Raw genomic sequence first — 27,822 nt, forward strand, 5'->3', positions numbered from 1 at the left:
TGCTCCCACAATCCCTCCCCATAATATAGCTAGCTACAAGAGCAGTTGGTATATGCAATGTTTCAAGCAGAGGAAGCACAGGTGTGGCTTAAAGGGACATTTATCAATTACATGCTCTCATTAACATCCCTACCTACTTTTAAGATATATAATAGGCCCTACATAATGGTACCAACTGCTTAGCTGAGTGATTAATGGGACACTATCAACTTGAAATAATTATTACAGTTAACAATTTTGTACTTACGGGAGTTACAAGTAACTCCCAAGATTAATATGACTTAAAAATGATTGTTCACACTTGTTTAGTTTACCACTAAGTGTTGTTAAATGCCCAAAGTATATAGAGTCAGGTTCACTGTTTTTGTGAACAACATTCTTAGGGCTTTGAAAAAAATGGGTGGTTAGCAGTAACAGCAGAAGCAGAGCTGAAATGAAAAAAAAAACAGTCAGCAAACAAGTGTAGTAAAAGGATAGAGGAGGAGAGGTGTTCCTCTTAGGCCAACCCAAAAGACCCTTCTGGGAGACCCCCCTCCACCTCCCAAAAAAACCCCAAAAAACAAAACACCACATAGTAAACCATTAACCACATTTAAAACATGTTTAAAAATTAAAAGGCATGCTTTTTAAGGGTTCAGTAGCTGAAATTTTGGTGAGTGGGGCTAATTAGCCAGTTTAGAAAAGAAAATTAAGATGACACCACCCCTTTAAAAATGCCCTAAAATTTCTAATAAAGACAGATACTGCTTAGCATCTAATGAAGTATCTTCTAGAGTGAGGAACCTTAAATCTAAATATTTAACAGTGTAAAGACAAGGAGTATTCTCATTTTTATTAGCATTTTCTGATTTTAAATTTTCTGACATTTCTTACTGTAATGCAGTGGCTGGGAAGGGGAAAGGCTCTCCACCTAGTCACAAGTGGCACAGATCCATACAGGCAACCCACCATACTAATATGCACTATCACAGCAGGCCATACAAGCCTCTCTCCATTCATCAATATACATATATAGGACATGGGTTATGTAAGCACATCAAGGATCAATAACTCCATAGGCAAGTGCGTGCACAAAGGATGCAACAGTTAATTATCTAGTTTATTAAAGTCCTGGATTTTTACAACCAACATGATCCCTCTCTTCAAAATAAAGATACTTCATTAGAAAACATGACAGAATGAACAGAGAGAAGGTATGGATGGGCCAGCTCTGATTAAAAGGACTGTGCAGTCCTAGCAAATGAAAAAAATGATACATCTTCAAATCAAGGGAAACTGCTGCAGAGCAGTCACAATAAGTTCAGAGTCTGGGACTGCAGAAGGGCTCCCTTTAACCCATCAGTCCTAGAGAAAAGCTCAACTCGATGCACCCGTAGAAAAGTCCAGCTAGTTATGACAATGCCCAGTACTTTCCAGGAACTTCACTTCCATACATATCCTTTGACTTTGCTGACCTCATTATTTAATGGAAATTGAGCTTTTTCCTCTTGTAAATCCAGGGAACAAGTGCAGGGCCTGTTAACACAGACTACTTGTGGAGATCATGGAATTCCTCACGAGGCAATGTTTTCTTATTAGAGTTATGCTGGCCATCGTTGGAGAAAGGAGCTGTGGACTGACCTGTGTGTGTAGGTTGGGGTAGTTTCTCTATCAGTCTGGAGCAGGTCTCATTCAGGTAACAGGAAACAACAGTGGCCACAACCATGGAGCCCTAAATACTACGATTTGTCCACTTTATGTGTGCGCTCGTGCTTCCTTAGAGTGGCAGACACTGTGAAGCGACGACCACAGTAAGCACAAGAATATGGTTTTTCTCCAGTATGGATCCGCTGATGGCACTGTAGTGTCACCAGCTGCGTAAAAGTCCTTCCACATTCCTCACAGTAGAAAGGGCGCTCTCCAGAGTGAATCTGCTGGTGCCTTTTCAACTTGAGCCGCTCAACAAAGGACTTCCCACATTCTTGACATTTATGTGGTTTGTCCTGTCGGTGGATCACCTTATGTCTGGACAGCAGATTAGGTTTACGGAAACCTTTGCCACACATTGGACAGATGTAAGGTTTAGACTCTTCTCCTGCGGGCTTTTTATTTTCTGAACACTGCTGGTCAGAGTCCCCACCACCATGCTTGTTTTGGTGAAATGTTGACCCCCGGTTCCTAACCATACCATTTCCCCAAACTCCCTTGGAGCGCTCAATCTTGTGCACGTTGCGTAGGTGCCTCCAAACATCAGCTGTACGGATAAACCCCTTGTCACACTCTGGACACTTGTGTGGCCTGTCACTTGAATGAATGAGCTTGTGCATTCGCAAGTTCGCAGCACGGAAGAACTCTTTTCCGCAGATGGGGCATCGGTATGAATTCTCTGTCAGGTGGATCTGGTTGTGTTCTTTTAATTCACCCAAATCCTGGAAAGAGGCACCACACTTCTTGCACCTATAAGGCAAAGCTTCTCCAGTGATGGCCTCCAGGTCCTCCTCATCAAAAGCATCAACAAGAATGATCTTTTCATCATCCTCACTTAACCCTCCCTGAGGTTCCTCAGAGGAGTAGAACTCCAGATCCTCATCTTCACATTGCAGGTCAAAGTTGGTGTTGGAGGTGACAAAGACCCCAGCTGTAGTCTCACCTCGCTTCTGGTAGTAGGTCTCATAGGTTTCCTCATCTTCACACTGCAATTCTACAGGGAGTTCTTGTCTACCTGAAGGTCCAGCAGGGCTACAACCAGGACTGCATGGTTGAGAGTAGTCTAAGTCTACCTCCAGCTGGAGGCTAGATTTGCGACCCACCCGCTCAGAGGAATGACTGGAGTCATCTGAATGCTCCTCACCTGTGTCACAAGTGTCATTATCGGACTCCCAGACCACCTCCACCTCCATCATGTGGTGTCGTACACAGGGCTTATATATGGCTTATTGTGGATGTAAGTATACCATGATCATAGTCCTTCATGATTGGCTCATCTAATTTTCAACTCCAATCACAGCCTTCCCTAGAAAAAACAAGAGATGATTTCATTAGCCAATTTGCCAACATTCACATTAAGTAAAGCTAACAACCACAAGAGATCTTTTTCTGGTGAACATAATAATACTGAGACTTTGTGAATTAGTTTCACTGTAGGGGACACTGGGTAGTTTATTATGATCATCAAATGGAACATTTCTGTATCTCTATAATGTTAAATCCTCTATTTTAATTGTATCTTTCTGGCAAATTTGAATAATTAAGGTAACAATCTCTGGCTTCTCTAGCCTTAAAAAAAATTAATTCATATAATTTTTGTTTTAGAACTTGATAACATGGATCCATTCACTTCAAATAGTTGGTGATCTGTGATTTGGTTTGGAGTTTTCCCTTGTTTTGTAATATGATTTAGAAACTATTCCCACACTTCTTTGAACTCTTCTATTTCTATTTTACTCTTCTCCACAATATACGTTATCATAGGATGCGGCTTGATCGATCTCAGATCTATTCCTCCTGGCAAACTTTGTTCCTGACAATCTTTACCCCACAAATACGCTAAATGAAATCTACCTGACCTTTTCATAATAAATGCTCCATAGTGACAAGCAGCCTGCCAGGATATAACAGAAGCTGCAAGAACATTTTTATTTTTGTTGTTGTTGTTCTTGGGCAACTCCAAAACATGTCTATACTCTATTTTCTTTCAGCTTTTCTAGAACACATTATCATCTCTCACTCCTAGCCAGTGCAAGCCATACTATGATCTAGTGTAATTTTAGTGTAAATATTTTAAATTGAATTCATTCAATATTTAAATCCCTACCAGCCATTTTGATTCTTTTACATTATTTGGCCTATTTCTTTTCCAGCCATCTAAAGTTTCCACATCAGACAGCCCTAGCCAATCCTGAGCGAACAATAAACGTCTTTCTTCCTTTAAACATGGGCTGGATTGAGATATTCAAATTCATTCAAGTGAAGGTCTTAGATTTAACTCCCAGGACACTTCCTTCACCACACTTGGCTTTGTTAGAAGTTTCATATTAAGTGATCTCTTTGCATTGCTAGAGATATTTAATTTTGTATGAGTGAACACCAGACACTTTCTTTCTGACACTGACCACAATCATGCAGCAAGCACCAGCAACATCAGGCAGACCAAACAGCCAACCATGTAGCAGTAAGCAGCCATGTGTGGGGTGAGGGCTGAAAGAAACTGCAGAAGCTCATACTGTTCACTCTCAAATCATCAGGAACAAGAAAGCATTGTGATTTCTTTAGCCACCTCCAGCCTGTCATCATAAACCTGCTTTATTGTGAAGCTCTCCAAGATCTTCCACATTCTTGGGTAACCTCCAGCTGGCGCCACAGAGAGAAAACATTTTGGAGAAATAAGTAGGGAGAAGAAAGGATTCTGAAGTATAACCAGAGTCAGGTACAATTACAGTAGATGGCCAAACTGCAAATAGCAAGAAAGATTTTTCACAGAAAGCTAACAGAGTGAGAAGGGGACAGTTATAAGGATCAAACCCAGTTCTTAGGTTGAGGAGTTTCTACAATTCTGATGTTTTTGATCAAAAATTTGGGGTTATTTTATCAATATTTTTCTTTCAAGACAATATTCTTTTATGCTGCAGTGTCAGACCACTTTGATCACCCTTTCCACAACAGCAGTAAAAGGTACTAACACTGGCACCATTTGTCAAGAATCAAGTAGTGAGACACAGAACGTAGATTAATTCCTGCTATCTTTTTAATGGTGACGGTCTGATAACAGCATCTTGAGAAATAATCCCTACTGCACTGGTTAATTGGTATTTTATTTCCTGAGGGCTAAAACAAGTCTTAAATCTCAGAGAGTGAGCCAAGATAAATTTATCTTGGTTACTGGATTATTCATAGTTGCCAATCTATAAAAGAAAGTTTGCAACTAAACCTATGTGCATCATAAACACAGCTGAGAATCCTTTAGCACTGGCCCAAATGGAATAGCTTAAAACTCTCTGAAGAAACTCCTTTACAAATAATTTTCACTGGCAGTTGGAACGGCCCATCTGAACTGGTCAAAATCAATCTCCCTGATCCATATAAGTTTCTTGTAAGGAATGCACTTACTTTATGCCTGATCGAAGTGTGGTTTTGAAGGACATTTTCCAGACCTCCCCCAGCACATTCCAGTACCTACCCAACCTATCCCTATTCTGCAGTTTCTTTTATTTTCCTGACATTTCCTCCCCACCCTATTAACACTTTTAGTCACCTAGATTTAAGACTGAGCTCCACTCAAATTGCCAGTCTAGCCCAGCAAGTGCATCTTCGTTATTATCCTAGCTGCCCTTTGCCTGTGAAACTAGCTCTTTCCACATTCTTCTTTTCCTTCACTCTCTTCTCCTTTTTTCCTCCCTTTATTCCCCAACTCTCACTCCAATTCCTCTTGATCAGCTTTGTCCAGGTTCCATTCAAAATCATTAAGGTTTCTCTGGCTGCAAGCGATTGTGATCTTACATATAAATATCAAGCCCAGGCCAATCTCATTAATTTCACTTGGTGTTTTTCATATATCAAGATAACTTAAATACATTACTAAGTTGAATGCCTTAACTTATACAAGTCTTAAGGAAGACTGGTTTTATTCACTAAAACTGACCTTTGTTCCTATCTTTCTAATGAAATATTAAATCTCTTCAACTCTTCATTAGTCATGGCCTGGGAAACAAGGGGGTAACTTAAGCGGGGCCAGAATTTCACCCGAGGTCTTTATCCATAACGATCACAAAATAATAAACCAAAACACATGCAATCTTTCTCAGTAATCAGAATATATATATATTCCAGCAGAAAAAAAAATAAAGAAAAAAGTTATGCCCTAATAATTCTCTCTCTACCGTACTGCAACAAATCCCTCTAACTACAATACGAGAGCAATATGAGCTCAGATATGCACTCCAGATGCCTATGGCCATATTCATCTAAATACATGAGCCCCTCAGTACAGAAAGACTGATGCATAGACTATCAAGAACTACAGCACCTAATGTTTTTTTTCCCCCAATTTCCACCTCCTAAAGTGAAAGAGGTTTTGGATTGGATAGTTGCCTTTTTAATTCCCTAGCATCTGGATTCAGCGGCGTCATGTACTTTTACACTGAATAATTCTTTCAGTGCCTACAACAAACCAGGAGCTTAGTGAAAATTCAGGTAGAGGAGGGCAGTCTTGGTTGACACTATACTTTCCAACAGATAACTACAAAATCAACAGCCTCCCAACTCACTGACCTTTTCCACAATACCCATCATCTACTCGTTCTCTTGCACATAGTATGTGATTTGCCCCTGGGCTGCCCTATCACCTTCCTTTTCTCTTCCATCTTTGTCCCCCTATTTCAGGTGATTCCCCAGCTCCAACTTTACACATCATTATTTGTATGCATTTGGTGTTAAATTCACCCTTCACTTGAATCCCAATCTGGCCATTATAGTGGATCACAAAATAAATATGAGTTAAAGAAATACTGTTGCAAAAAAGGCAAACATAATTCTGGGATGTATTAGCAAGAGTGTTTGTTGTAAGCAAGACACGAAAAATAATTCTTCTGCTCTGCTCATCACTGATAAGGCCTCAACGGGAGCATTGTGTCCAGTTCTGAGCACCACACTTTGGGAAAGATGTGAACAAACCGGAGAAAGTCCAGAAGACAGCAACAAAAATGATTAAAGGGCTAAAAAACATGACCTACAAGAAAAGACTTTAAAAACTGGGTTTGTTTAATCTGGAGAAGAGAAGACTGAGGGGGGAACATAACAACAGCCTTGAAGTACATAAAAGGTTGTTATAAAAATGACGGTGATAAATTGTTCTCCTTATCCGCTCAGGACAGAACAAGGAATGGGATTAAATTGCAGCAAGGGAGACTGAGTTTAGACATTAGGAAAAACGTCCTGTCGGTTAGTTAAGCACTGGAACAAATTACCTAGGGAGGTTGTGGAATCTCTGTCAATGGAGGTTTTTAAGAACAAGTTAGACAGACACATGTAAAAGCAGCAAAGAGTCCTGTGGCACCTTATAGACTAACAGAGTTATTGAAGCATGAGCTTTCGTGGGTGAATATCCACTTCGTCGGATGCAAAACCCACGAAAGCTCATGCTCCAATACGTCTGTTAGTCTATACGGTGCCACAGAACTCTTTGCTGCTTTTACAGATCCAGACTAACACGGCTACCCCTCTGATACTTGACACATGTAAGTGATGGCCCAGATAATACTTAGTCCTGCCTCAGCGCAGGCACTGGTCTAGATGACTTTGATCCCTTCCAGTCCTACATTTCTATGATTCTTTTTATTGCCTACCCATTTTCTCATTCTACCATATATGTTATCATCCCATCTTCTGCCATCATACCCACAAACCTGAAGCAGTAAATTGTTTCAGGATGTGCACTGCGCACACTACCCTAACTCAGTAATGTGTATCACTTACTCCCCTTGAAAGAATCTGATGCCATGTCCCAGCAGTGAATTGCTCAAAATACCAACACTAGACACCCATGCTGGACACACTACTAGCATATAGTACGGAGTAAACTAATCCCAACCCTAATCTCAGTAGTACAACCACTCCACTACAACACTAGTAGTAGTTCCAATACCAGACACTACAGAATATGGGAGAGAAAAAAGGTCAAAAGGAGGAGAAAAGGGCCCAGAGAGGATTGTGTGTAGAGATGCTGAAGGACGGTGGAGAAAAGACAGCAGGGGAAGGAGGAGAAACCAAGGGAGGAAGATGCCCTGCCAAGCCACAGAGAAGAACGTTCCCACCGAGCCAGGCCCTCCCAGCCGACACACCTGCCTCCAGCACAGCTCCCTTCAGTCCCGTTATCAGGCAGCGGCTCCAGGGACGGGGCGGGCTACATCGCCCGACCTGAGGGACAGACACCGACAGGGACTGAGCCTTGCGGGGCCGGTCCCCCCGCTCCCTGCAGCACCGTGACCCGCTCGCCAGCCGCCCGCACAGCCCCGCCTCGCCCGGGCCAACACGCTCCCTCTGGCGGCCGGTTCCCCGGAGCGCTGCCCCCCCCCCGCCAGGCAGCTCCCGGATCCCGGCCCCGGGGGCGCGAACACCGGCTCTGCCCGCGGCGCTTCTCGCGGGGACCCGGCCGCCTCCCGGGCGTGTCCTGCCCCGGCCCCTCCCCCCGCGGGGCGGAGCCCGCCCTGCCCCGCTCACCCGGCCGCTGCGGCCCCGAGCCCAGGGCTGCTGCCCGGCGCTCCACCGGGGGCTGCCCGGCCCAGGCGGCCGAGCCAGCGGGAAAACCCCTCAAGCAGCGCCGGGAAGGGCGGGATCTCCACCCGCACAAACTCACCCTTCGCCCTAGCGCGCATGTGCCGAACTGCAGCAGCACATGCGCATTCTCCGCAGCGAAGCCGGTTGCGCGGCTGCCGCTGCCCAGAGTCCCAGCAGCGCTGGGTCTGTGCGCGGGGATAGCGCCCCCCGCCGGGCGGGCGGGCGGAGAGACAGTGACCGCGGATGGGGCGGGGTTAATAGACGGGGATGGAGGCAGGTGGAGGTGAGCGCAGAGGCGGCGCCCCTGTCGCTGCTGGATAGAGAGATCCGGGGTCCGGATTTTTCATTTGTTAATTAGCTTTAGCCTTCCCCGTGCTCGCATGGGCCGTGGGCATCACTTTCCCCCCGGGGCCCTCACCTCTGCCAGCCTCTCTGCTCTTTCCACATCACCGCGTGACCGCAGCAGCCGCCTCGAAGAGCTTCCTGCCACTTCGTGCTTCACAGACCAGCCCCCGCCTGGGAAAACGTTGTTTTAGATCCTTGAGCAGCGTTCACCAAAGGGCACCTTGACTCCAAACTTTCCTATTCCTGCTCTACCACCAAACACAAACAGCTGTCCTGGGCAGCAGCCACGCACTCTCCCCACTATCCTCAGATTGAAAAAAAATGTAGTCAGGGATAGTATTTGCCCAGTATGAACGTTACTTCAAAGTTTGATTGTGTGGTCTCCCCCTCCTTAACCCGTGGGAAGCAGAGGAAAGGTCACTGGCCCCTGCTTTGTCCCTCTTCCCTTGGGTGATGCCTGCCCTCCCTAGTTAGGATATGTGCTTAAGCACATACTTAAATACCACTGCAGTCAATAAGACTCTCACCCATGCATAGTCAAGCACGTACTAAATTACTTGCTTGAATCAAGGCCTCAATACATGGATGAAACTATATTCTAGTGCCTTTCTTAATGCATGTTAATGAGAGGTTGGTGTATATAAACATTAATTGCTAGATGGACTTTTGGTCTCATGCAGTGTGGCCATTCTTAATTGTGAGGATTACTATAACAGACAGCTATGACAGGACAGGTTTCTGTCCATTTGTAAATTTCACCACAAGGGTTGCCACACTACAGAGCTAGACCTTTAACCCTTTTGTCCAAATAGAAATTAATATTTGGAAGTAGTTACAGGTTTCCATCAGCATGATAAATACACAAATGGTGATTTCTCTTCTCATAACAGAAACAGGTGTCCTTTCCATCACTGCTTTGGATGACCATTTGTAGGGAAACCTACCAAAAACTCACATTTCTTGTTTATCCAGATTTAATAATTCCACTTCAACCAAAGCCATGGCATTTCTACCCATTTCCACTTTATGAAAACTGGTCTCTTTGAAGGGCTTATATTTTCATCCATGGCACATTAATGCAGGTGCTGTCCATTTAGATCAAGAGCAGCAGTCCTGAGTTTTCACATAGAGATGAATTTCTTGCTTCAGCCTCACTACCACCACTTCTCTCCCTCCCTTCAGCATGCTGCAGGATATTTATTGACAGAAGGCTTGGACTGTTTAGACAGTAATGCTATTGAGTCAAAACAACTCAGGTTGTAAGATTTTGGTTAGGAAAAAATCACATGCTGATGTCTGTATTCAACTCTAGTGCCTATTTTCTCATCAGAAGATAACCCAGGGGTGGGCAAACTTTTTGGCCCAAGGGCCACATTGGGGTTGCAAAACAGTATGGAGGGCCAGGTAGGGAAGACTGTGCCCCCTCCCAAACAGCCTGCCCCCCACCCCTTATCCACCCCCTCCCACTTCCTGCCCCCTGACTGCCCCCCAAGAACCTCCAAACCCATCCAACCCCTCTGCTCCTTGTCCCCAACCGACCCCCCTCCATCCACCCCCTGACCACCCCCTTCCAGGACCCCCTGCCCCTGACTGCCCCCTTCCAGGACCCTACCCCTTATCCATCTTTCCCCCCCCCCCAGCCCCTTTCGGAATGTGGCCCCGCAAACATGGGCGGAGGACTCAACAGGAGCAGGGGCAGCCGCACAGCCAGAGAGAAGTGGCGGTTTCCCCTTCAAAGGGCCGCTTCTCTCTGGCCGGCTGCGTGGCCTCCCAGTGCTCCCCCTGAGTCCTCCGCCTGCGTTCCCTGCGCTCCCGCCATCTGCACCGCCCGCCTGCATATGATTTCAGTGCAGCCTGTGTTGAGTTGCCCGAGTGCCCGGCCCTGGGTCCCCCTGTTGTTGGGGGGCCTTTGCCAGGGCACCCTGTGTTCACTTGTAAATCTGCCCCTGCACCGCGCCGCCCAGCCCCGGAGCCAGCCAGGATGCCGCGCTGCCAGCACAGCAAGCTGAGGCTGCGGGGGAGGAAGGACAGCCGGGGAGGGGCCGGGGCCAGCTGGGAGCTCAGGGGCTGGGCAGGATGGCCCCGCAGGCCAGATGTGGCTCGCGGTCCGTAATTTGCCCACCTCTGCCCTATCCACACCCCCGCCCTCTGACCACCACCCCGAACTCCTCTGCCCTCAATCCAACCCCCCCTGTCCCCTGCCCCCTTACCACACTGCCTGGAGCACCGCTGGCTGGCGGCGCTACAGCCACGCAGCCGCCGCCACCGTGCAGCACAGAGACTGGGTCAGGCCGGGCTCCGCAGCTCGCTGCCCCAGGAGCTCGCAGCCCCGCCGCCCAGAGCATTGCGCCAGCGGCGGAGCGAGTGAGCTGAGGCTGCAGGGGATGGGGGATAGCAAGGGAGGGGCCAAGGGTGAGCCTCCTGGGTCAGGAGCTCGGGGGCCAGGCAGGACAGTCCCGCGGGCCAGATGTGGCCCGCGGGCCGTAGTTTGCCCACCCCTGCTCTAGTAACTGGAAGAAATAGGTGACAAACTGATTTTCCCCATCCCCGTTTCCTCCAGTCTAGATACTGTGAACAAAGTTGATGCAAACACTTTCCTTCAGTCAGCCTTGTGCTAAAGACTGGATCAGAAATCAATTCAAGGATTTAGATCTGACTTCAAACAGCCTCCCCTTTCCAAGACCATTAACTGTTGCAGGGGAACATTTTCTGGTGACCGTAAACATTTGTATTTCCATTCTGAAAAATGCAAACAGAATGCTGAGAAATCCCCCTGGCAACCAGACTTTCAAAAAGTTAGGAGGCATTATTTCGTGTGACACCTTTGCAAAGCTAAGGGAACCAAGTGGATATACACAAATGCCTCCCTGTAGCAACACAGACAAACAACGTGTATATAAAGAATGGTCTTAAATTAAAAAAATACCATCCCTGGATACTGCAGCTAGGTCTAAGATTCATGCTTCAGCCTAGGCTAGGGTCAGAGCAAGTATTGCAAAGGATGGTAGGTATATCAGGTGGAGCAAGAGGGCAGTAGAAAATAATTTTCCATGTCTGGCTCCATCTACATCCACAACCATTCATGGCATGTAGAACAATGAACCCACTAGTCATGAGCTTGAGTCAACTCTCAAACAATGAATTTAAGGAGTATGAGAATACCAGTATGTGTGATATAAGCTTATAAGGAAGTTTAGGGCTAAAGTGTTCATCTTAAGTGTTTTGTAACCAGATGTGCAGAAGACTAAATGAAGGAGGGCATGGGAAGAAAAGAGGAGTACTGGGGGTGTTTTCACTTCATCACTCGGATCAATCCCACTGCTAGAAGAGCTCCTAAAACCATGGGTAATGCAGCAGGCAACTTCTTGAAGGCCGCCTGCCTTATCACCCTGCTCCCACAATTCCCATTATAGCCAGCTACAGGAGCAGTTGGCATGTCCAATGTTGGAAGCAGAGGAAGCAACAGGAAGGTCAGGTGAGGCTTAAAGAGACTTCTACCAATTACAAGCTCTCTCATTCAAGTCCCTACCTACTATTAAGTTATATAAAAGGTCTTACATGGTACCAGTGGTTAGCTGAGTGATTGAGGAGACACTATCAACTTGAAATTACAAAACTTTTGTATGTAATGATTCTTACCATAGTTATAAGTAACCCCCAAAATTACTATGACTGAAAAGAGATGGTTCACACTTTTTTAGTTTTACTTGTGCATTTGATAACACTTAGTGAACCTGACCCTATGCAGTTTTTGTGAACAACATTCTCAGAGCTTTGAAAAAATGGGTGTTTAGCAGTAATAGCAGAAGCAGAGTCGAAATGAAGATGAAGGTGTATGCACATACAATAAAAAAGCATGCAGAAGGAGGTGTTCCTCTTAGGCCAACCCAAAAGACCCTTCTCAAAAAACAAGGTGGGGGGAAAAGCCAGAAGCCATCACATTTTTAAAAAAGAATGGTTTTAAAAATTTAAAGGCATGCTATTTTAAGGGTTCGGTAGCACAGAATTGAGGATTTTTAATTAGCCTGTTCAAAAAAGAAATGAAATTGCCAGGATCCCTTAAAAAATGCCCTAGAATTTGTGATAAGGATTGATGCTACTTACCATATTAGATCTTCTAGATTCAGAGCTGGAATCAGGAACCTTTAATCCAAGTACTATACAGTGTAAAAAAAACAGCACTATATTCCTTATTTTTTTTAATTAGCATTTTTGTGATTTTAAATTCTAAAACATTTGTTACTGTAACACAGTAGCTGGGCAGAGTAAAGGCTCTCCACCTAGACACAACTGGCACAGATCCATAGGGACAACCCACTGTACCCATATGCACCATCACAGCGAGCCATACAACCCTCTCTCCATCCACCAATATACATACATGTGACATGGGTTATGTAAGCACATGAAAGATCAGTATATCCATAAGCAAGTGTGTGCACAAAGGGTGCAACTGTTAATTAAGTTTCCAGTTTATTAAAGTCCTGAATAGTATTATTTTGCATCTGACATGATCCTTCTCTTTCAAATAAAGGTACTTCACTAAAAACCATGAAAGAATTCACAGAGGTGCAGATGGGCTACATCTGACTAAGAGGACTGTGCAGTCCTGGCAACGGCCTGCAATGACAGATCTCCAAATCCGCTGCTGGAGAGCAGTCACTTTCTAGACAGCAGTACCCATCAGTTCAGGGTCAGGACTGCACCAATCTTTAGGAAAAACTCAATCTGACACACCCCAAAAGAAATCCAGCTACAATGTCCAGCACCTCCAAGGGGCTTCACTCTCCACATTTGTCCTACAAATTCTCTAACCTCATTCTTCAATGGCACTGGGGCTTTTTCCTCTTCACTTATGTCTTTACTTGTAGAGATCATCAAGTTCTTCCTGAGGCTCTGCTGCCTTATCAGAGTCATATTGGCAATATTTGGGGAAGGTAGCTGTGGACTGACCTATGTGTGTAGAGTATGGAGGTTTCTTAAGAAGCGTGGACAGGTTTCACTCAGGTAAGAAGGGAAACAAAACAACCACTAGAGCAGGTGAGGTAATATAGACTCTAAGACATCTTCACTTGGTGAGTGCGTTCATGTCTCCTCAAGGAGCCTGACTCCGTGAAGTCTTGAGCACAGTAAGCGCAAGAGTAGGGTTTTTCTCCAGTATGGATCCGCTGATGACGCTGTAGCGATGCCAGCCGTGTGAAGGTTCCACCACACTCCTCACAGTAGAAAGGGCGCTCTCCAGAGTGAGTTTGCTGATGCCTTTTCAACCTGAGCAGCTGGATAAAGGACTTTCCACATTCTTGACACTGATATGGTTTGTCCTGTCGGTGGATCACCTTGTGTTTTGACAGCAAATTAGGTTTATGGAAACCTTTGCCACATGTTGGACAGATGTAAGGTTTAGACTGTTCTCCTCCAGGCTTTTGGTCATCTGAACACTGCTGATAGGTATCTCCGCCACCATTTTGGTTCTGGTGCACTGAAGACCATGGGTTCCTAACCATGCCATTTCCCAAAATTTTTGAACGTTCAATCTTGTGGACATTGCGTAGGTGCCTCCAGACATCAGCTGTGCGGATGAACCCCTTGTCACACTCCGGACACTTGTGTGGCCTGTCACTAGAATGAATGAGCTTGTGCATTCGCAAGTTCGCAGCACGGAAGAACTCTTTGCCACAGATTGGGCATCGGTATGAATGCTCTGTCAGGTGGATCTGTTTGTGTTCCTGTAATTCACCCAGATCCTGGAAAGAGGCACCACACTTCTTGCACCTATAAGGCAAAGCTTCTCCAGAGATGGGCTCCAGGTCCTCCTCACCAAAGGCATCAATAAGAATGATGTTTTCATCATCCTCACTTAGCCCTCCCTGAGGTTCCTCAGAGTGCTCAGAGGAGTAAAGCTCCAGATCCTCATCTTCACATTGCAGGTCAAAATTGGTGCTGGAGGTGACAAACACCGCAGCGGTGGTTGAATCACGCTTCTGGTAGTAGTTTTCATAGGTTTCCTCCTCTTCACACTGCAATTCTACAGGGAGTTCCTGTCTAACGGAAGGTCCAGCAAGGCTGCAAGCAGGACTAGATGGTGGTGAGTAATCTTCCTCTACCTCCAGCTGGAGGCTGGCTTTGCGACCAATCCGTTCAGAGATATGGCTGGAGTCATCTGAATGCTCCTCACCTGTGTCACAAGTGTCATTATCAGACTCCCAGTCAACCTCCACATCCATCCTGTGGTGTCATAGAAGGTGCTTACTGATGAGTAATCATGGAGACATGTACATATGTTCTCTCATGATTAGACCTTTTCATCTTCAGCTCCAATTGCAGCCTCCTGGGGAAGGAGGGGACTGGGGGGCAAGGAGAGGGAAAAAAATATTTCATTACCTGACTTGCTGAAGCTGATGTCAGGAAAAGTGAAGAAAGGATACTGAGACATTTGCCTGTCTAATTTCCCAGAGGATACCCTGCTATTTTACTACACTGGCATATGGAAAATTCTTTTAATTGAAATATTTAATTAGCCACAGGTAATGCAACGTTTTCTCCTTTGTTTTATCATAAAATAAAGTAGAAAAATCTGATTCTCTCTTGTACCTGAATGACCCATATGCAACTACCTCAAATACTTGGTGATGTGATATTTTGCATCTTCTAATTTGTTTTTCTTTTCTAACAATTATTTAGAAGTTAGTCCCACCTCTCTTTGGGCACTTCTGTTTCCATTCTCCATACCCATAGTATATTTTCATACAACGTGACTTGTTAGATCTGAACTCTGCTGGCCCAGATACATCGCTACAGGATCTGCCCACTTTTCTGATAATTAAGCTAAGTGAAGCACTCTTCTAGCTGTAGTGCTGTATCTATTGCGTTCCTGGGAAACTGGGCGGGCGGAAGCCCACCCAATGCTAAAGGATTCCCCCTCCAACAGCCTAAGGTGAGGATCTACAGGACCTCAGAAAGGCACTAATTGCGGGGGACAACTAATAAAAGAACAGGGACAGGAGTGTGGTCAAAGGGTCATAAGAAGGGAGCCTGACGGGGACACCGAGCAGAGAACCCCGGACAGTGCCCACTGCTCCTCGAAGGCGTCAAGGGAGCCAGCGGACGCCGCCCAGAGGAATTCCGCCCGGAGACGTGAACGGACTAAGGATCGGAAACAAGCCCCACAGTCGCAGGAGTCTCCATTGGCCAACCGCCTCTCCCTGGTCACGTAGATGGCCATTTTTGCCAGGGCGAGGAGGAGGTTGACCAGGAGGTCCCGCGACTTTGTGGGGCAGCTGTAGTGCTGTATCTATTGGGTTTCCAGGAAATGGGGTGGGCGAAGCCCGCCCCATGCTAACGGAACCCCCCCCAGCCTAAGGGGAGGTGCCACAGAGCCTCAGAAACCCACTAATTGCGGGGGACAACTAATAAAAGAACAGGGACAGGAGTGCGGTCAAAGGGTCATAAGAAGGGAGCCTGACGGGGACACCGAGCAGAGAACCCCGGACAGCGCCCACTGCTCCTCGAAGGCGTCAAGGGAGCCAGCGGACGCCGCCCAGAGGAACTCCGCCCGGAGACGTGAACGGACTAAGGATCGGAAACAAGCCCCACAGTCGCAGGAGTCTCCATTGGCCAACCGCCTCTCCCTGGTCACGTAGATGGCCATTTTTGCCAGGGCGAGGAGGAGGTTGACCAGGAGGTCCCGCGACTTTGTGGGGCAGCTGTAGTGCTGTATCTATTGGGTTTCCAGGAAATGGGGTGGGCGAAGCCCGCCCCATGCTAACGGAACCCCCCCAGCCTAAGGGGAGGTGCCACAGAGCCTCAGAAACCCACTAATTGCGGGGGACAACTAATAAAAGAACAGGGACAGGAGTGCGGTCAAAGGGTCATAAGAAGGGAGCCTGACGGGGACACCGAGCAGAGAACCCCGGACAGCGCCCACTGCTCCTCGAAGGCGTCAAGGGAGCCAGCGGACGCCGCCCAGAGGAACTCCGCCCGGAGACGTGAACGGACTAAGGATCGGAAACAAGCCCCACAGTCGCAGGAGTCTCCATTGGCCAACCGCCTCTCCCTGGTCACGTAGATGGCCATTTTTGCCAGGGCGAGGAGGAGGTTGACCAGGAGGTCCCGCGACTTTGTGGGGCAGCTGTAGTGCTGTAGCAGGGTGAGCACCCGCTCCAGCCCTGAAGGGGTTGGAAAAGCCTTGCAGAGGGCTGGGGCTGGGGAAGGGAGCAAAACCCCAGCTGATTGGGGGAAGTGGCTGCAGCTGGGGCCATGCTCCAAACAGACCCACCGGGCCTTATAAGAAGGCCAGGGCAGCCAGAAGCTTAGGAGTCTCTCTCTAGCTGCAGAGGGAGACAGGCCTGGCTGCAGGAAGCTAAAGACAGGGTACCTGAGTGAAGCAGGGCTGGGGAAAGGCAGAGGAGCTGGGGAGCTCCAGCCTGGAAAGCCCCACGCTGCAGCCTAGCATTGGGCTAATAGGTACTGGGGGTTGCAGAGGGCAGCCCAGGGGTAGGCAAAGGCAGCAGGTCCAAACCCAACCTTGACAGTGATGAGTAGGCTGATACTGCAGTCTGCCCCAGGGCACGGGGGCTAGACAATGACTGGCAGTAGCCATATACTGAGGCGAGGTGGGGATAGTGGGTGGGGGTTCCCTGGGGAGGGGAGACCCTAAGACTGAGGGGTTACTGCCAGGAGGCAGCACCCCAAGTAACAGGGCACCAGCTCCGGGAGGGACGTGAGGGCCAGCGGTAAGACGGATCACCAGCCTGCAGGGGGTGCTCCAGGATGCTGGAAGAGCTAATTCCCTGAGACGACCAGCAGGAGATGCCACAGTGGTGAGTCCACTCCCTTAACAAGTGAATATATGGCCCTCATTAATATTACATCAGTATCTGAGCCCAGTGTCTAAATCTAACATTCATCTTCACAATACCTTGTGAGGGAGGGAAGCGCTATCACCACCATTGTACAAATTGACAACTGAGGCACAGAGAGGCTAAGTGATTTGCCCAAGTTCACAAAAGAAGTCTATGGGATCAGGGACTTGAACCCAGACTGCCAAAATCCTAAACTAGGGACCTAACCAGTTGACCATCATCATTAGCCACAGTCTATGCGTGAGGAGTGTGCCAGGGTACACAGTAGAAGCAGCAGATGCATTTTCTTTTATTTAGTCTGTCCCTTTAATCTCAGGCAAATCCAAAAACATGTCTGAGTTCTCCATTTTCTTTGAAAGTTCCCCAGAAGATATCATCTCTCATTGCTAACTGGTGCAAGTCAGACTGGGGGCTAGTACTGTATAATTTATTAAATATTTTAAACTACATTAAATCGAGAGCTGCAATCCCTACTGACCATGCACCTACTTGGCCTATTTCTTTTCACAGTATTTTAAAGTTTCCATATCAGAGAGCCCCTGCATCTGAGCAATTAACAAATGGGTCCCTTTCAGAAGGAGCTAGCTTGAGGTATTCAAACTCACCAGGCCAGAGCCGTAACAAGGGATTTTAACGCACAGGCAAGCAAGCTTATTTGCGCCCCCTAAAGTCAACGTGTAGGGGGATATGGGGGTGGGTGTCACATGTCCCCCAGATTTCTGCCTTCCATTTAACACAGATTTTCAAACTGTGGGGTATGCTCCCCAGGATGCCCATCCCAGTTTGAAAATCATTGCCTCCTGCCAGGAGCCGGTGAATCAGAAGCTGGTGGGAGCTGCTGGTCTGCTCAGGCCCCTGGCTCTCCATGCTGTGGGGGGGGGGGGGGTCAGGGAGCTAGATGACTGCCAGGCAGCCCTGCCTGCCTCATTTCCCAAGCTTGGCCACCTCTGCACGGCCGAGCGTTCCCCAGGCAGGCAGGGCAGCACAGTCCAACCTGTGCCTCATATGCGTTTGTCTCTCCCTCGAAGGAGCCTGGCCCCAGCCAGTGATGCCCCTGGAGCCAGCCCCTGCCTGCAGAGCCCGGCTGCCATGAGATGCTCCCAGAGGTGCTTGCTGGCCACTGCCCTGGCACTCCTGGCTCTCTTGCTGCTGAGCAAGTGCCTTGCTGATCATCTCATGGCAGCTGGGCTCTGCAAGCAGGGATTGGCTCCAGGGGGCGTTGCTGGCTGGCACCAGGCTCCTTTGGGGAGAGGCAAGTGTGTGTCAGGGGTTAACTTGGAGCTGTGCCACCCATCGTGCCTGGTAAGCACCTGTCTGTGCAGAGGTGGCCTGCCAGAGGGAGTAGAGCAGAGAGGGCTGCCAGGCAGCCAGCCAGCGCCCCGGCTCCCACAGCACAGAGAGCCAGCGGCCTGAGAGGCTTCCACCAGCTTCTGATCCACTGGCTCCTGGCAGGAGGCAATGGTTTTCAAACTCTGCTAAATGGAAGGCAGAAATCTGGAGAGAGGGGCACATGACCCCACCCTGGTTACAGCTTTGCATTAGGCGACAGCAGCATTTCTCAAACATGGGCAACAACAGGCTTTTTTGCGGCCATGACAGCCTCCAAAGTGTGGGCAGAGATTGTGGGGGGCAAAGCAGCAGCCCCTCCCTGCACCACCCAGCTGTTGCTCCTGAATAGCCATTACCAAGGGCAGCAATGCACAGTTTTGGTGTTTGTGCTGGCGCTGCCTCTTTGGAGGCTCCAGGCTCTGGAGACATGTGGGGCCAGTGTGCACAGCCATAGGTGCTGACACTATGGGTGCTCTGGGCCTGGAGCAGCCCTGGGGAAAAATTAGTAGGTGCTCTGCACCCACTGGCAGCCAAGCTCTCCTCCTCCCCCATGAGTGTGCTGTGTCCCTGCTCCTCTGCCTACCTCCCAAGCGTTTCCCGCCCAGCCACCAGCAAACAGCTGTTTGGCAGCCTTAGCACGCTCGAGGGTGGGGAGTGAGGAGTGGGAATGTGGTGAGCTCAGGAGAGGAGGTGGGGAAGGGGCAGGGATTTGGGGAAGGGGTTGGAATTGGGGCAGGGCCTCATGGAAGGGGTGAAGTGGGGGCAGCGCCGGTGGGAGGGAAGGGTCAAGCACCTAGGGGAAAGAGGGGAAGTCAGTGCCTATGTGCATGGTGCCGGCTCTTCTCAGTGGAGGCAGCTGCAGTGTTTGGTCACCAGGGCACTCCCCTGTTCCTGCCTGGGGCACAGGGAGCCTGGGACTCCGCAAGTAGCCGAGAGTTCCTGACCCACATTCCCCAGGAAGAGTGCTTGCTGAAGGGCCACGGGAGGCAGGGACAGAGAAACAGGGCAGAGCTTCCCCTGCCTGGGTCCACACTCACTGTTTACAGTTGCTGTAGCTACCCCAGCAGCTCAATGGCTCTGGGCTGCTGCAGGGTTTTGCAGCTCCCCAGCAGGATGAGGGGCTCCCTCTCCGTGACAGGCTCTGAGCACAAGAATAGGAGCAAAGTCCGGGTGCACTCAATGGGGACCTCTATTTCCTACTGCTCTCCCACTACATAAATGTCCATGATTTGGACATGGATATGTGCATATTTATTCATTTTTCCTAAAGTTAATTAAGTACTTTAGGAAAAATTGTCAGAGTGACCACCAGCAAGAGTTGGCACTCTAAGGCCACCAAAAATGTTGAGAACCTCTGCTCTAAAAGTCTAATTTTTAATTCCCAGGACCAGAACTCCCAGAGGAAGACAAGCGTCTTTCAGCAAACAGGGTCTTTATCATAAGATTCATGTTAAGTATGTTACTAGAGACACAAGGTGAGTGAGGTAATATCTTTTATTGGACCAACCTCTTTTGGTGAAAGACAAGCTTTTGAACTCAGAGGCCTGGTCTACACTGGGGGCAGGGGGGTGTCGATGCAAGATACTTCGACTTCAGCTACGGTATTCCCCTAGCTGAAGTTGCATATCTTATTCCGACTTACCTCCCGTCCTCACCGTGCGGGATCGACATCCGCAGCTCCCAGTGTCGACTCCGCTACCACCGCTCGCTCTGGTGGAGTTCTGGAGTCGACAGGAGCGCATTCAGGGATCGATATATCGCGTCTAGATGACACGCGATATCGATCCCTGAAAAATCGATCGCTACCCACCGATACGGCAGGTAGTCTGGACATTCCCAGACCTAAAGGAGAGCTCGCTGGGTAAGGTGCTCAGAGTATGACAGCTAAATAGGAGAGGGAACAGATTGTTTAGCATAAGGAGTTCACATGTGCTGCAAGAGACCATTTAAAGGTGAAGTGGGCAGTTAACACCTTTGCAGTTGTAGGACAAATGAGGATTAATGAGTTACAAATTTTTGTAGTGAGCTATAAATCCAGTACGTTTATTAACTCCATGATTTTTAGTGCTTAGCAAAGTTACAAATTTAAGCTCCCAGGCTCATCTCAGTGCTCATCTCCCTGCTCAGTGAGGAGGGAGAAACAGTAACAGGAAACTTGGAAATGGCAGAGATGCTTAATGACTTCTTTGTTTTGGTCTTCACCAAGAAGTCTGAAGGAATGCCTAACATAGTGAATGCTAATGGGAAGAGGGTAGGTTTAGAAGATAAAATAAAAAAAACAAGTTAAAAATCACTTACAAAAGTTAGATGCCTGCAAGTCACCAGGGCCTGCTGAAATGCATCCTAGAATACTCAAGCAGCTAATAGAGGAGGTATCTGAGCCTCTAACTATTATCTTTGGAAAATCCTGGGAGACAGGAGAGATTCCAGAAGACTGGAAAAGGGCAAATATAGTGCCCATCTATAAAAAGGGAAATAAAAACAACCCAGGAAACTACAGACCAGTTAGTTTAACTTCTGTGCCAGGGAAGATAATGGAGCAAGTAATTAAGGAAATCATCAGCAAACACTTGGAAGGTGGTAAGGTGATAAGGAATAGCCAGCATGGATTTGTAAAGACCAAATCATGTCAAACCAATCTAATAGCTTTCTTTGATAGGATAACAAGCCTTGTGGATAAGGGAGAAGCAGTGGATGTGGTATACCTAGACTTTAGTAAGGCATTTTATACGGGCTCACATATTCTTATCAATAAACTAGGTAAATACAATTTAGATGGGGCTATTATAAGGTGGGTACATAACTGGCTGGATAACCGTACTCAGAGTAGTTATTAATGGTTGATCCAGTTAATCCTGCTGGAAAGGTATAACAAACGGGGTTCCGCGGGGCTCTGTTTTGGGACCGGCTCTGTTCAATATCTTCATCAACGACTTAGATATTGGCATAGAAAGTACGCTTATTAAGTTTTCAGATGATACCAAACTGGGAGGGATTGCAATTGGAGGATAGGGTCATAATTCAAAATGATCTGGACAAATTGCAGAAATGTCTGAGGTTAAACAGGATGAAGTTTAACAAAGATATGCACAGTGCTCCACTTAGAAAGGAACAATCAGTTTCACACATACAGAATGGGAAGAGACTGTCTAGGACAGAGTACGGCAGAAAGGGATCTAGGGGGACCACAAGCTAAATATGAGTCAACAGTGTGATGCTGTTGCAAAAAAGCAAACATGATTCTGGGATGCATTAACAGGTGTATTGTGAGCAAGACACGAGAAGTCATTCTTCCGCTCTACTCTGCGCTGGTTAGGACTCAACTGGAGTATTGTGTCCAGTTCCGGGCACCGCATTTCAAGAAAGATGGGGAGAAATTGGAGAGGGTCCAGAGAAGAGCAACAAGAATGATTAAAGGTCTAGAGAACATGACCTATGAAGGAAGGCTGAAAGAATTGGGTTTGTTTAGTTTGGAAAAGAGAAGATTGAGAGGGGACATGATAGCAGTTTTCAGGTATCTAAAAGGGTGTCATAAGAAGGAGGGAGAAAACTTGTTCACCTTAGCCTCTAAGGATAGAACAAGCAGCAATGGGCTTAAACTGCAGCAAGGGAGGTTTAGGTTGGACATTAGGAAAAGTTCCTAACTGTCAGGGTGGTTAAACACTGGAATAAATTGCCTAGGGAGGTTGTAGAATCTCCATCTCTGGAGATATTTAAAAGTAGGTTAGATAAATGTCCATCAGGGATGGTCTAGACAGTATTTGGTCCTGCCATGAGGGCAGGGGACTGGACTCGATGACCTCTCAAGGTCCCGTCCAGTCCTTAGAATCTATGAATCTTTTGAAGGTGTGCAGATTTCCTTTAAGAAGGAGGACAGATCAGATATGGAATGATTGTTTTATGAGAAATGTTCACCCACAGGCAATACGGTATTTTGTTTTTTTAATCAGTTTTCTGAGCGAGTTTGACAGCATAGTCATTCTCATTTCACCCACACAGTTGTTGGGGCATTTAGTGCACTGGAGGATGTACACCAGATGTTAAGCCAATTACCTCACCCACCTCATCTCTCTCATATCCTGGGATGGAACCAGACACCACCACCACTGCATGCTGCATTGCTAGAGACATTTAATTTTTATGACTATCACCAGGAAGCTTTGCCACCAAGTATTTCTTTCCTGATACTAATTATAAAATGTAAGCTACAAGCTCCAGCCACCATAGAAAGACTGTACAGTCAACCCCATAGCAATGGGCAGCTGAGGATGGGGACGGGACAAAAGAAGCTGCCGAAACTCATGCTGTTCACTCTCAAAATCACCAGCGGCAAAGCATTGTGATCTCTTTAGCTATCTCCAGCCTGCCATCATAACTTGCATTATTGTGAAACTCTTCGGGATCTTCCAGACCATTGTTAGCAATCAGCTGGTCCCACAGAGAGGATTTTTTGGGGAAAAAATGAACAAGTTGAGAGAGGATTTTCTAACTATAACCCAAGACACAAAATCTATAGCTGAGGGCTAAAAAGCAGGAAGTTGTGCGGGGGAGGGAGGAAGAGGAAAAGAATTAGGAAAGAATTGCTGGAACACTTTGACCAGGTGATGATCGAGTACTCTGATTTCTCAAACCTGTGGTGTGTCTTTTTTTTTTCCTTAACATGTGCAAATGTAAATTGTCAGCTACTTCCCCATGCAAGTGGTTCCCAACTCATTTTGCCAATACCCACTCAATTTATAAGCTGGGTCCAAGATTTAAGTCAAGAGAGGTGGGTCTAGTGCTTTGCAGACTTCCTTAATGTATGGTATGACAAGGAAAGTGCAGATTCAATAATTTCTGCAGGTTTTTTTTTTTTAAAGTCAGAGTGGTGGAGAGGACTTCTTCCTCCTGATTTAGTACACACTTAACATGTTTGATTTAAAAACAAACATGCACAAATCTAAAATTAAAAACGAATACAGATTGAGGTACTTGTATATGCTGAAGGGCTACCACAATATTTTTTATCTATATTTTTCTATATCAGTTTCTGGATTCAGTAGTTGATGATTATTAAATATCATGTAATTACGTGTGCACCCAAAACAGAGAAATCCCACTTAATTCTTCCCTATGGAATGTCTAGATTCCAAGGAGAAACATGGGTTTTCTGCACAATTGGACATAAGTAATTTCCCCAAACCACACAGGCTTCCTGTAAGGATTGTGCTCTCATTAAAGGCATATCAAAGATCAGTTTATAGGGATCTCCTCCCCAATGTGCCCTCAGACTTGTCTTGTTGCTTCTGCAGCTTCCCTCTCCTTTTCCTGACCCTCCTTCCCCACTATTTCTATTAGAAGAGTCCAGTGTCCCACTAAAATGAACACTAAGGCCTGGTTTACCCTAAGAATTTACATAGGTATAGCTACATCTTAGGGGTGTGAGAAATCCACACCCCTGAGAGGCATAGCTATACTGACCTAACCCCCAGAATACTTCTTTCGTCAACCTAGCTACCACAGCTCAGGGAGGTGGATTACCTACTCTGAAAGAAGAATCCTTCCCATTGGCATAGGTAGTGTTTATACTGAAGTGCTGAAGCAGTGCAGCTGAAGCGTTTTAAGTGTAGACAAGCTCTAAAATAAACCCAAATTCCCAATCTAGCCCAATCTCTGTTACAGATTTGAATGAGTTCATCACAGGGACAGATTATCCTACATTTACCTACTGGGGTTTCTTGCCCTTTGAAGCATCTGGTGCTGGCCACTGTCAGAGACGGATACCCAGCTACACGGACCACAGACGTAATCTAGTATGGCAACCCCCTTGTACCTGACAGACACCCTACTTGTACCTCAGCTTCACTTTGCTTATGTAACAGGCTGTTTCCACACCCCCTACGTCTCTCTTTATTCCCTGCAGTCTCCCTATTTCCTCTTGCTGAGTTTTGTCCAACTTCTGCTCCAAGCGATTAAGATTTTTCTGAGTCCAAGTGCCTGTCTTCTCCCAGATAAAACAAAAAGAAGGCAAAATGAATTTCCCAAAATACTAGTCACTTGGGCAAAGCCAGAGTGAGTTGGGAGAGCTCTCAACTACCACTTTTCTCCTGCTCCAGACCAGGGTTTACCTCTCAATTTCCCATCCCTCACCTTCTGGTTGTACCAGTTTCCTTGGCCCCTCTTTTCCTTTATCTAGCTACAGGGCGTTTAAATGGTGAAACTAACATACATTAATAAATTTATTCCTCCGTGCCAGGCAGAGCTCTGCAGGACTCTCGGACATCCTTCTTATTCTAGCAGTGCTTTTGATACATCTGCTGAAAATGCTCATCTTTTAGACTGTCTGCCCCACTCTTCTCTGCTGACATTACCTTCTGCTAGCCTTTCTATGCAACCCACCCCCAGCCGCTGGCATAGCAATGCCTGGGTCCTCACTGGTGCTGGAAATATGGGTGCTGCTGCTGCACCTGTTGGCTTGGAGTGGTTTCCATTATATACAGCGTTTACAGTTTGGTTCAATGGCTCTCAGCATCCTCACTATACAAATTGTTCCCACACCCCTGTGTATCCTGGTCACTCTGCACCACCTCCTCCTCTGCCCATGGTCTGCAACCCCTCCCCACAGTGGTACAGCCAGGCCACTCCTGCAGAGCAAGGTCCACTCCTGTACCCCCTTCCCCACGCTAACATGGCACACACATCTCCTCCCCACCCCTTGGTAGCAGGAGCAGCCCCCTGCGGGTTGCCCCTTCCCTCCTGGGCCTAGTGGCTTGGCAGGGCCAGGCCGAGGATGGGGAGGAAATGGGTACCCTGACCTGCTCCCCAGCCCCCCGGAGCAGCCCCAGAGCTGCGAGCTGGTACCCGGTGGGGAGGGGGCAGCAGCCCGGCCATGGCCAGGGACAAAGGCGCCGGGGCAGGCAGCGAGCTGGGCAGCGGGTGACCCGGGCAGGGAGGAACCGCGGCTAGTTACCGGCGCTCCCAGGACTGGAACCGCTCACACCGGGGAGGCCCCGCTCTGCAGCCGAGCTCCGCGCGGCGCCGGCCCGCAGACCCAGCCTGCCTCGGTCCGACAGCCTCCGCGGGGCCGCTCACAGCCCGGCCCGGCCGGCGGAGGCCATTGTCTGCCGGACCTCCTGCAGGAAGGAAGAAAACAAACACCCCCGTGTGACTGACAGAGCCAGAGACCGCCCCCCGCGCGGCCCAACCCCTCTGACTGACTGAGCTAGAGACAACCCCGCCCTGCTGTGACTGACAGCCAGAGACCACCCCCCGCACCCCTCCGCACAGCCAGAGTCTGCCTCCACCCACCCCGCCATGACTGACAGCCAGAGACCAGCCTCCCCCTGCACCCCTCTGCACAGCCCCCTCTGACTGACAGAGCTAGAAACCACCCCCCCATAGCCCTGCTGTGACTGACAGCCAGAAACCGCCCACCTCCCACCCCTCTGCACAGTCCAGGCGTGACTGACAGAGCGCCAGAAACCACGCCTCCCGCATCCTTCTGCACAGCTCCAGTGTGATTGACAGAGCAAGAGGCTGGCCCCCAAGATCCCACCCCTCTACGCAGTCCCAGTGACCAGCCCCCACTCCCTACTGCAGAACCCCAATGTGACTGACAAAGCCAGAGACTGCCTCCTCCCCCACCCTTGTGCACAACCCTGCTGTGATTGACAGGGCCAGATCAGTCCTAGCCCACCTCTCTGCCCAACCCGATTGTTACTGACAGAGCCAGAGACCATCGTCCCTTCTGCATAGTCCGACTGACAGAAGCAGAGATACAATCCTGCCCCCTTGCACAGTCCCAGTCACTGTGAAAGAGCCTGACATCAAGACAATCACAGATGTATCTATATTAGCTAGCAAGATCAGGAGCAGACTAGTCTGTGGAATCCTTGATAAAGAACAACAAAATACTTGACCAGGAACAACAAAGAATGTAAAAGCCAAATTGGATTCTTCCCTGAGAAATGAACCACCAACTTTTTTACTCTAAATACAGTTAAACAAGTTGATAAACATAATTCCCTACCCTACTACATAAATGCCCCTGAAAGGGGAAGATATGTCTGTTCCATAACCTTTAAAAGTATTCGACTCAAAAGGGCACTCTGGACTTACCTTTAAACTCTCTGAACAGAACTGATGGAAAACAAATTAAATCTATGTACAACGCAACCAACCATCCTTGATCGGACCCTACAAGACACAGAGGAATAAAATAAATGCAATTTCAGCCCTACCCTTCACAGCATATACATCAGTTCACTATCAAATGTACTAGAGAACTCTCCAAATCCAGGACTCTATATTAAACCAACTCAGATGTATGATGCCTGCACTATGCAAATGAGCTGTCATATCACCCACACAAAATAGTCACCAAAGGAACCTGCACCTGCTACAAATATACCACAACATATGGATTCTACAGGTCAACCTTGAAAAAGATAGAATAATGATTCTCCCCCAAAAAGCTTTAAACAACCCAAATAAATAAAAAAAAATTATTTTGGAAAACGCAGAAATAGAACAGGTTGAATTATATATATCTGAGCTCCATCATGGAACTTCAGGCTTTCTGTAAAAACATTAGGAGAAAAAAATATATGCTTTCAGGCCTTTTATACCATAAAATAAACCAATGAGTAAATAAAATACACCAATAAAACTACTACTGAAACTATTTGACAACATAATCTAATGCACCCTATATTATGGGAACACAGTCTGAGGCCAAACCTATTATAGCCAAAAATACAAAAGTTGAAACTTTGATAGAAACCCCTCAGTTCTCCAAGCAAGCATAATGTCTACATAACAACTTGTCCAAGAATGGCTGCACAACAGAAATGAAATGTTTATTTCCATTTTCTAAGCCATCCTAGAAAAAATAACTTCTGGTGCCTCCTGTATGAAAGCAACACATACGTCCTCTACAGCAAATCACTAGAAGATTAACAATTAAACGAACTGACTTGATCGACAGAGCCTGAAACCAACCTACACTTCAAATCAAGGAGATGCAATCTGGTACTCTTTCACCTGTGGCAGATATTTG

At 47.4% G+C, this 27,822-nt stretch overlaps 2 protein-coding genes across 10 annotated transcripts; both read right to left on the reverse strand.

Annotated features, from left to right (window-relative positions):
• Positions 1 to 694: 694 nt before the first annotated feature.
• LOC123375741 (zinc finger protein 273-like) lies at positions 695 to 12,747 on the reverse strand. Of its 8 annotated transcripts, none has more exons than XM_045026967.1 (3): positions 8,669 to 8,720; positions 7,815 to 7,890; positions 695 to 2,992 (listed from the first exon to the last, which is right to left on the reverse strand). In XM_045026967.1, exon 3 carries the CDS (start codon positions 2,880 to 2,882, stop codon positions 1,719 to 1,721), a length of 1,164 nt encoding a protein of 387 aa, XP_044882902.1. In that variant the 5' UTR covers positions 2,883 to 2,992; positions 7,815 to 7,890; positions 8,669 to 8,720; the 3' UTR covers positions 695 to 1,718. The 8 variants fall into 8 exon arrangements, with proteins under 8 accessions (XP_044882902.1, XP_044882904.1, XP_044882905.1 ...); XM_045026969.1 differs by lacking the exon at positions 8,669 to 8,720 and adding an exon at positions 8,330 to 8,436; XM_045026970.1 differs by lacking the exon at positions 8,669 to 8,720 and adding an exon at positions 8,194 to 8,210.
• Positions 12,748 to 12,779: 32 nt separating this feature from the next.
• Positions 12,780 to 26,947, reverse strand: LOC123375740 (zinc finger protein 253-like). Of its 2 annotated transcripts, none has more exons than XM_045026965.1 (3): positions 26,883 to 26,947; positions 25,735 to 25,897; positions 12,780 to 14,939 (listed from the first exon to the last, which is right to left on the reverse strand). In XM_045026965.1, exon 3 carries the CDS (start codon positions 14,817 to 14,819, stop codon positions 13,653 to 13,655), a length of 1,167 nt encoding a protein of 388 aa, XP_044882900.1. In that variant the 5' UTR covers positions 14,820 to 14,939; positions 25,735 to 25,897; positions 26,883 to 26,947; the 3' UTR covers positions 12,780 to 13,652. The 2 variants fall into 2 exon arrangements, with proteins under 2 accessions (XP_044882900.1, XP_044882901.1); XM_045026966.1 differs by lacking the exon at positions 26,883 to 26,947 and adding an exon at positions 26,199 to 26,217.
• Between the last annotated feature and the right edge of the window lie 875 nt (positions 26,948 to 27,822).

Source organism: Mauremys mutica, chromosome 8 (assembly GCF_020497125.1).
Source record: "Mauremys mutica isolate MM-2020 ecotype Southern chromosome 8, ASM2049712v1, whole genome shotgun sequence".
Lineage (NCBI taxonomy): Eukaryota > Metazoa > Chordata > Testudines > Geoemydidae > Mauremys > Mauremys mutica.

Bases quoted from the DNA above. Each gene is read 5' to 3' on its own strand.
- LOC123375741 (XM_045026974.1), bottom strand. From the start codon at position 2,882: ATGATGGAGGTGGAGGTGGTCTGGGAGTCCGATAATGACACTTGTGAC.
- LOC123375740 (XM_045026965.1), bottom strand. From the start codon at position 14,819: ATGGATGTGGAGGTTGACTGGGAGTCTGATAATGACACTTGTGACACA.